Here is a 10,044-nt window from a genome sequence, read left to right on the forward strand (position 1 = left end):
CACGAAACATGAATACAATATTAACGACACCCCTTCATCCCTTTTCATCCCTTCAGAGCGTGCTTAGATTTTGGCTTAAGATTTCCTTTTCATTCCTTCATTAGGGAACCCATGATAGCGTACAACTTTACGTTTACGCAATTTGTGTCCAACTCATGGTACATCATCCTGGGTTTTTTCATGATTTGTCACTCATTGATAGTCACTCCCACCCACAGCTTATGGCGAAACATAATTAAGTTGGTAAAGATCCCCAAATTGAAGACATCGGGGGTGATTGGTAGGGTTTTCAATGCCCAAAAGGGGTACAAGGTAGTTCGAAAGATGCCTTCAGCTCGAAAGAAGTTCTGACCTCAGTTTGTTTACGTTTACTATGGCGGTGATTGGGATTTGCCTACCATGTGTTCTCGAGAGGGACCACAGACTCATCGTAAGGTGGTAGACGGGGAAAAAATATTTGTCCCCATTAATTGGCTCAGCAAGCCAAAATACGCTCAGTATGAAGACTTCTTATCAGCCTTTGGAGTGAGCCGGCTTACATTCAGGGTAATGGGTCGAAATTATATTTTGATACTTAGTTTTTATTGATGTATGATGACATTGCTTTGCTTTTGCTTTTGCTTTTGTGTAGTCGTTTCTCGATCACACTTAGACAATAAGATGGTTAGGAGAATTAACAATAATGTCATAATGGCCCAAAGGCTCAAGAGGGGACGACTGCCAAGGTACCCCACTCGCCACCTTCGATAAGTCCCGCATTACTTCTAGTTTCTTTGTCACTTCTTCTTTTCATGTCCTTAGGATCCCGCCAAACCACGGCACCAAAAGAAGCGCTCCACTACTAAAGCGGATCAGCCTGAGACTGTACTTGCCTTAGAGAAACCGCGCTCGAGCATCGAGAGAAGGCCTTCATCGAGTAGGGGGACATCTCTCCAGTCGGTGTTTGATGCCAACTTTGATGGGGGTGAGTATGAGCTTCCTCCAACTCCCACATACACTCCTTCTTCTCCTTCCCACCCGCCGAAGCGAGTGCACGGGCCTATAGCTTGGGCCGACGTCCCTTTCACTCCAATGTCGACAGATGATAAGGGCGGCGACTGACGAAGTTCTACATGGAGTTATCTTCTTTCAAGGATGAGGCGTATTTGGAATCCATTGGTGAGGATGAGTGGATGAGCTTCACCAACCCCATATGGACATAAGTTTTGTGGTCGTTTTTCGTGTTTTATTACCTTGTATGTCTTCCTAATTTCTTTTCCAATCTTTGTAGGTGTCCATTCGAGTGACTACCCTGACGCGTCGCCGCATTACTTTAACTATGGAGAATGTGAGGTTATCCGCTAGGATGAATGATATGGAGGCTGCGGCTCAGCAGCACCAGGCTACTATAATGGACTTGGAGACAAGTCTTCACAAATCTGAGTCTGAGCTAACGCGGATGATGAGGGCCATCGCTAATGATCAGGCTGACTTCAATGAGAAGTCAAATGAGTTGAGTGGCCAGATTGACTGTCTAACCAAGGACTATGATGATGCCTTGTGGAAGGTAAGTCATCTTACGAGGAAGCTGAATGAGGCTCGATTGAAGGCTGACAGGTGTCCTGAGGAATGGTTACAGGCCTGGCAGGAGTCAGACAAGTGCTTGGCCTACAACGCCGAGGTTGGTGAGAGCTCTTACCAAGATAGTGAGGTTGATGCGATGGCTCGGATGAGGAGGGTCGTGAGCCAGGAGTAGCCAACCTTTGGTTGGAAGGCCTCGACTCATTCATAGAAGTCCCTCTATGAACCCGAGATGGCTTCACTACGTGATCAGTTGGCTACCACCAGCTTGCACTAGCAGGTTGAGCCTAACACCTAGTAGTTCTCGGCGGGATATGAAGATTTTGGTTATGATGAGGAGGGTATTGACTTCAACAACTTTTCTCAATAGTGCCTTTCTATAGACTTAGTTTGTATTTTTATTCAAAGATGTAGTCTTTTGTTTCTCCATAGCTGCGTCCTTTGTATTGTAGTCTCAAAGAGGTGGCCTTTTGTTTCAAGGTTGCCTCCCTTATGTTGTAGTGTCGTGTTCTAGTAATGAGAATATTTATCTATCCTTGGTCTTCCTTTGTTGTGTATTGTAATTTTTCAATTTCAGATTTTTGTTTCATAGTTATTTCTTTGGCCGAGACATTGCTTGGCTCACACTATTTTGGATGACACGATGCAACATATGTTTTGTCAGACTTAGGAAGTGCGCCGAAGCATATGCTTGGCCTTTTAATGTCTTTCACAAAAATTATGCCGAGGCTAAAAGCCTGGCCCATGTACATTAATGCCCCTAAATAACAATACTTAAACAAAATATTTCTTTAGATTATCCGCATTCCACGGTCGAGCAAGACGAATTCTTTCAGGTAATTCGAGCCGATAAGTCCCTGGTTTATTTGATCACGTGTGTGACCTTGTAAGGTCCTTCCCAGATAGGGTTGACCTTGCCTTGCATGTGCGCGTTTCCCGTTGCTTCTTTTTTTCAAACAACCCAATCTCCCAATTGTATAGGTTTATGCTTCACTCTTCGGTTGAAGTACAAAGTGATCCTTTGCTTGTATTGGATGGATCGGGGGAGAGAGTTACCCCTGATCTCTGGTAAAAGGTGAAGGTTGATGAGTTCTTCTTCCTTGATGACGACCAATTGTATCCCACTCGGAGTGTTTTGGCGGTGATGATTATGCTTCCCTGATGACCTCCGCACTCCCCCTCATGTATCTCCCTTAGTATGTAGTCTCCATCTTCAGTGGTTACATACTTTAGTAAAGATGAGTGTAGGATTTCTTGTACAAGTTCCTGTCGTACCAGGTGCACCATTTAGCCCTTGCCTGAACTTTCTTTGCTTCCTTGTTGTCTAGGGAAAGCTCCTCATTGCTCAAGTACTTAATCATATTTTCCATCCATGTAGAAGTTTTGTCTAAGACGAGAGTTTGTTTGGCATTGATGCTAGGCTGGTGGATGACTTCCCAGATGATGGTCCTTGGGCCGAGCCCATCAGATTAGCTCGCCATCAGCCTGCTGATTCTCTAACCAAGATACGTGCAAGATCTGAAATTCTTGTAATTTATTGATCACTTCTTTGGTGTTAGATCTATACATCCTTATGTTATCCTGCTTGGCCTCAAATTCTTCTCATAATTGAATGACTATCAGCTGTGAATCAGACCTGGCGTAGACTGACTTGGCTCCTGAGGCGATGCATGTATGTAGCCCTAGAATTAGGGACTCATATTAAGCTTCAATATTGGAGGCTAAAAAGTCAAACTTAATGCCATACTCCAACATGTCACCAACAGGCGGGATTACGACTAGCCCTGCTCCACTCCCCGTTTTGGTAGAAGAGCCATCAACTTGAAGCCCCAAGGTTGTTGATCCCTCTTCCTCGAGTCGGTCCGGAACTACACTATGAGATGAAGTTTGCAGGGACTTGGGCCATAATTGCCCTACGAGGTTCATACTCGAGGCCAAAATCGGCCACTTGGTCAACCCAATGTGTCATGCGACTTGAGTGGTTGCGATTTTCAATGACTTTTTCAAGGGGTTGTTTGATTAGGACCTTGATAGGATGTGCTTGAAAGTATGGCTTCAGCTTACAACTTGCCATAACTAAGGCATATATCATCTTTTTAATCTGGTTGTACTTACTTTGTCCCCCTCGAAAAGCATGGCTGACGAAGTACACCGGATGTTGGCTTTCTTCTCAATCAGCGACAATCATGACACTTAGTGTGTATTCGGACACCGCCAGATAGACGTACAATGTTTCCCCTGAGAGGGGGGAGATGAGCTTGGGAAGGGTGGAAAGGTGTTGCTTGAGTTGCTGAAACGCCTTTTCTGCTTCTTCATCCTAGTCAAATTCTTTTCGCTTGAGTGTGCGAAAGAAGGTAAGACTTTTGTATAGAGAAATCTAGAAAATTGGATACAAAAAATATAAATATTTGTATGTGCATGAGCTGAAAGATGAGCTAATTAAGAGAGATCTCACAAAATATTTTGAAGTGTATAAGCAAGGGTTCTACTAAAGATATAAGTGAGAGACATAGACTCTCGCAAATATACTTGTAAAATTCTTATTAATGTACTAAATGAAATTGCAATTTTGTTATATTATTCACGTCCATCAAAGCTTCCAGAAGCACCCTCAAATTTCTATCATAAAATGCGTAAGGACTCTCTAGTTTATGGATTAATTTTGATAACTTAGAGATACTAGAGAATTAAGGGCAAAATTGCCATTTTACTACTTTCTATTTGAAGCAGATGGGAATTACAAATATTTGAAGTAGGGGGAGTGTTTGACCAGAGTTTCAAATCAGTTAGCTAAGTTTCTACTTTCCAACTTTAGTTAGAGATAGTGTTAGTGGTTTGCTTAGCCAACAACATGTTTTCTATGAAGTTAACAATTGTTAGTAGTTAGTGGGACCATGTTTTACCCCACTTTGTTTCATGTTCCTAGTTACTAGGTGACAATTATGTGTTTCTTCTTTATTTAAAGAGTTGTAGTTTGCTCTTGTCGTAGTAATCTAGTTAAATCATATTCTCGCTCTTATTTAGTCTCTTGCTCGGTTTACTTGACTTTCCCAACATATTCATGAAAAAAAAAGCACATATTTAATTGGAATAGGTTTTCATCATCTTAAACATTAATATATTATATATAATATATATTATTTTTCGTTATTTATAACTACCTTATAAACTAATTGTGAATCCAAACATGACTATTAACTTTCTCTATTGTCTCTCGTCGCTCCCAGTGGCGAATCCAGGAATCTGGGAATAGTTGGTCATGCTCTAGGTAACATGGAAATGGATATAGGAACAACCGGATGGGTACAGCGATGGAAAACGTCAAAATTAAAATTTTAAAAATGGGTACGACATAAATTCAGCTAAAAGAAAAAAAAAAACAACTTAACTTGCAATTGTAGAACCAAGGCTAGCACCATATGCTAGTTACAATTGCTCTAAACTTGCAATGTACACGATTCCAAGTGAAATCACTTTATCCCACTAATAATCACATCAAACTATTTATGTATCAACAAAAATCACAAAATACTCCCAATATCAGAGCATAGCCACAACATGAAAAGGCCAAAAATCATTAGAAAAGGATAGCAAACGACAAAGTATAGAATTATAAGCAAGAGACGGATCAAAAATACGAAGAAAACTAACCAGAGGTTGATCCTCATGACCAACATCCTGAATCAAGGGTTGACTATAAGCCAAATGACGCCATAACATTTGATACTCCCTAGGACTAGTAATCCCCGTTTTAGTCTTCTTCACTAACAACTGCCAATCAATCTTCACTTCTGGAAATTGCTCAATTTCTCTCAGCAATGTGCTGAATACCTAATTTTCAGCATAATCAACAACCAAAAAAAGGAACAAAATAATGAAAAGAAAAATAACACTCAAAATAGAATTACATGTAAAGAGATACGAGAGACAAAATACCTCTGCAAGAGAGTGCAAATGTCTTCTTCAGTGACTGCAACTTTCTTCAGCTTTTTACCAATGGCGTCAGCATGGCTGCCAAATTGAGGAAATTGAAGCTCAGTATAATTTCATGTGTGGAGTAGACATCAGATTGAAGCTAAAACCCTAGAGTTAGGGTTTATGAATTGAAGTGAAAAGAGATGAATTTTTCGATAGAATAGTTGTGAAATTTTGAAGACTTTTCTTTCGAATAACCAAACCAAACTTCAAATACAACAAATCGAAGCATTAATTGAGCGAAAAAGCAATGAAAATCTAATGCAAAAGAAGAACCCTAAATCCATGAAACTGAAATATTGACAAGGCCTCCAATTCATTGAATAAAATCAACAACCAAATCAATTAGTTTGACAACAAATCCAAGAATTCTAGAATCAAAATCATCTAATTTCAAAAAAATTACATAAAACGAAAAGCCTAACCTGTGAAAAATAGGAGATTCAAGAGGACGATTCGAAGAAGAAGAATTTCGCCGATCTTCACCAATCACCATACTTACGAGTTACGACACCAACCCGGCAACACACGAGTTTTTTCCCAAATTCTAGGGTTTTGAATTATAATTTTTTTATCTCTGAAAAATGCAAAACGGGTATCAATCGGTAGATCAACGTGAGATGATAATTTTAGTTGAAAATTAGAAAGAAAAAGGATATTCATGTAAACAAAATTCAAGAATTTTAGTTAACACTTGAGGTTGAAGCAGAGAGGAAGAGAAAGAGACGTGAGAGAGAGAAAGGGATAGTGTTTGGTTTTTTTGGTTAGTGAATGGGAGAGAGTGTTAATTTGCTTTTGCCAAAATAATAGTTGGTAACGTGACTAACTGTGACCCTACATAGTTCTGCCATTGATTGCTCCAACTTCCAAATAATAAAAAAAAACTTCTTGTGTTCACATTGTTAACCATGGCGATACGGATATGCTCAAAATGCTAGTCTACTGTTTTCCTCTTTTTTGCTATGGTCGGTCAGTCGGTGTAAATAAGGTGCAAACTCTTCATATTCATTTTTGTTGGGTGCATGCCTAATTACACTTGTTAATATTACTAAGAGTTACCTGTTGGCTAGATTATATAATTCCATGTGCGTTTGATATCAGCTAATGAATCAAAGTCGGTGTCATAACTTCCCCACATTTTGTCATCCAATTAATTCCTTGCATGTTTCACCCGAAGCCTTGTTGCGGTAGTAAAGAATTGTCCTGGAACATTCCACCTACTCCCATTTTCTTTAAGAAAAAGTCTCTAGAATTATCTGAATATTGATTTCAAAAGTATGTAAGATTCACAAACAGTGCATTTTAATTTACCTCCTCCACGAAACAAATGGCTAGCCACCTTCAAGATATGATGTCCACTAGCAACCCTTTTGGTGCCTTCTTCAAAGGCTGGCTTGAACGTCAACAAGCCTTCCTCGACCAACTTCTTGTCACACCAAATCATGAAGCCAAGAATAGCAGCCTGCTAATCGAACTTGCATTATCTCACTACGCGGATTACTATGAAAAGAAGGCTCAACTCGTTTGGCAAGATGTTTTCCCCTCCCTGGCTAAGTTCCTTAGAGAAATCTTTGCTTTGGATGGGAGGGTTTAAACCCTCAATCACATTCTCCCTCGTTGAGTTTTCTGTTTCTGACATGGTACCAGAGCAGGTAGAAAAACTAATACGCCTAAAGAAAGAAACTAAAATAGAAGAGAGGACATTGATGGATGCTTTGGCTGCGGTGCAGGAGGCCATGGGATCTCCCCCATTGATAAATCTTGTTAAGCAATACGGTAGGTTGGTGAACGGGGAGGTGTCAGATTTTGCCGAAGCTATCGATGAAACGAAGCATTCGCTGTCTAGTCTTGTTCATAGTGCGGATAATCTTCGACGGAACACTGTGATGAAGGTAATACAAATCCTTAATGAGAATCAGAGCTTGAAGTTTTTGAGTGCTGTTGCCAAGTACCAACTTAGTAGTAGAGCTAAGGGACTGCAAAACGATGTGCAAAATGAAAGAGAAGGAGCATACGCTCCTCCCCTACTTTAAGGCTCCGTTTGGTAGGGCGTAAAAATTTTTCGGTGTAAAATGATTTTTATGGAAAATAATTTATAATGGAAAACACAATTCCAAAATTAGTTTTCCGTTGTTTGGTTCGATGTAAGAAAAATGATGAAATGAAAGGGAAAGTAAGGAGGTAGTGAGAGGAGTGTACACCCCTTCATTTTGAAAAGAAAATAGTTTTCTATCATTGGGAGAGTAATTTTACCTCAAAGGAAAATAGTTTTACACTCTTTTGCCAACCAAACAATGTAAAACTGAAAATAGAGGAAAACAATTTTCTGGGAAAATGTTTTATGCCCTACCAAACGGAGCCTAAGTGATTTTTGCCAAATAATGCTAGATTTGCGGAGAAGGTAATCCATCCACCAGACATAGACAATCAAATATACTTCCTCTAATAATAGATAAAGTAGGGAGTTACTAAGGAATATAGAGAGAGAAAGTTGAGATCACGATATAGTAGAGTAATAGAAAAAAAGTTGTGGTTCGTTCTTGTTTTTAGTGGTATATTTGTAATAAGAGTGAACTGCTTTTACCATTTAGAGTTTGGTTTTACTTGTTGTGACTATTTCAAATAAGGGAAATGTTTTATTTATTGTGAAACGGATGAAATATATATATATTTAAATTAGAAAGTATTATATGGGAAAAATTGTGAAATAGTACCTTTTATAGCACTGGCTTTGTGAACTAGTACCTTTATTGTTTTTTTTTGTCAACTAGTACCTTTAAGTTGTGAAATCTTTTATTTGCAGTACCTTTACTAAATTTTCCGGGCAAAACAGTCAACATTCCGACGTTGACTCCTGATTTCCCACCAAATTTTGCGCGTGAGTTACACATCTAATCTTTGAACCCCTCTCTCCCACTCGCCTAAAATATTACTCCCATTTAACTCAATCTTTTTCCACAAAAACAGAAACCTTGACCACTATACTCAAAACTCTCCCATTCTTACCCTAAATTTCACCTTGTCAAAGAGAATTCAACTATTGGGAATTGAATTTCAGTTTCAGTCTTCTTCAATTTCAAAGGTATGTTAATTAATTCCTTTTCATTTTATTTTCGGAAATTTAGGGCTAATTTTTTGTTTTTTTAATCTTATAGAAGAATGTCTTCTTCAAAGTCTGGATCTTCCTCAGCCAAACGTACTAGGAAGTGTGGATGTGGAGTCCCAGTTGCTGAAAAAAGATCATGCACTGTTGATAATCCAGGGAGGAAATTTATAGCATGCAAATTTTATGACAAGGAGAGTGGGCACAGGGGCTGTGAGCTTTTTGATTGGGTGGACCAAGGTTCGACTGAATGGCAGAAGGACACCGTCAATCAATTGGTGTTGGAGAAGCAAATTCTGAAATCTCAAAATACACTACTGAAGAGACAGAGAGGAGAGAGAATGTGATAAGAGAGAGAGAATTTACTGAAAATGAATAGAGTGGTGGTGAGAAAGTAAAGATGGGAGATGAAAGAGTGAGAAATTGGGGGGAAAATGGAGTTAAAAGAGGAGAGTGAGAACACGCTCCTTCAGAAGCAAAAAAAAGGCCAACTTTGGTGGGAAATCAGGAGTCAACGTCGGAATGTTGACTGTTTTGCCCGGAAAATTTAGTAAAGGTACTGCAAATAAAAGATTTCACAACTTAAAGGTACTAGTTGACAAAAAAAAACAATAAAGGTACTAGTTCACAAAACCAGTGCTATAAAAGGTACTATTTAACAATTTTTCCTATTATATGTTTTTATTATGGCGCGCAAGTAGGTGGATCATTAAGTAGTTTTTGTCCCCCCAACACATCTTCTACTTCTTAGACTTCCTTGTTTTCGGTTGCTTCTCGTATGATTTTCTTTTTGATATTTATGGAATTAAGAGGCTTATCACTTGACGGTGTTAGTTGGTTTTGTTTTTCTGGTCTTATATGAGCGAAAGCATTAGTAGGTGTATGATTATAAGTATTATAAGCGCAATTTTATGAATCATATTCATAAGTACTTAAAAAATGATCTTATGTATATAGAATTAAGGATCACATAATAGTTTTAGAATTAATCTTTGAAGCTTGCGTGATTTCCACAAAGCTCGTCGAGATCCGGAGATAGAACCGCTATATGATTCCGTCACTTAGTCTACCAATCCAGATCAATATTCCACTAATGCTAGTTGGAAGAAAGAAGGGCTCTTCTTTTCTTGGAGTTAATATTACGTAGCTTTTGAAAGAGAGAGAAAATAATAAGAGAAATTGACTGCTTTATTTTCTAAATTTTCCACGTAATCATAGCAACAAATTGGGCTAGGAATCCCCTCTCCTTACTCATCTTTGGTCGGCCATCCTAGAGTCTGTCATGGGCTCTAGGTCTTTCTTTTGTTGACTCAGGCCACATTGTTTGAGTGTGACCTTGTAGTATTCATTTATGCTATGTTTGGGAATGAGAATTTCATTTGTAATTCTGGATTTGGCCCAAATGA

The 10,044-nt window shown here is 39.0% G+C and overlaps 1 protein-coding gene across 2 annotated transcripts; it reads left to right on the top strand.

The window, feature by feature from the left end:
• The first annotated feature begins 6,545 nt into the window (after positions 1-6,545).
• Positions 6,546-9,308, top strand: LOC104908077 (protein RESPONSE TO ABA AND SALT 1). Of its 2 annotated transcripts, none has more exons than XM_048647462.2 (2): positions 6,546-7,427; positions 8,691-9,308. In XM_048647462.2, exons 1-2 carry the CDS (start codon positions 7,038-7,040, stop codon positions 8,736-8,738), a joined length of 438 nt encoding a protein of 145 aa, XP_048503419.1. In that variant the 5' UTR covers positions 6,546-7,037; the 3' UTR covers positions 8,739-9,308. The 2 variants fall into 2 exon arrangements, 1 of the variants encoding a protein (XP_048503419.1); XR_007275725.2 differs by lacking the exon at positions 6,546-7,427 and adding an exon at positions 7,571-8,617.
• Positions 9,309-10,044: the final 736 nt, after the last annotated feature.

This window comes from Beta vulgaris, chromosome 1, assembly GCF_026745355.1.
Source record: "Beta vulgaris subsp. vulgaris cultivar EL10 chromosome 1, EL10.2, whole genome shotgun sequence".
Classification (NCBI taxonomy): domain Eukaryota; kingdom Viridiplantae; phylum Streptophyta; class Magnoliopsida; order Caryophyllales; family Amaranthaceae; genus Beta; species Beta vulgaris.

Excerpts from the sequence above, each read along its gene's own strand:
- LOC104908077 (XM_048647462.2), top strand. The coding sequence starts at position 7,038 with ATGAAAAGAAGGCTCAACTCGTTTGGCAAGATGTTTTCCCCTCCCTGG. Across the intron at positions 7,428-8,690 it reads GACGGAACACTGTGATGAAG|AAGAATGTCTTCTTCAAAGT; the intron begins GTAATACAAATC and ends TTAATCTTATAG.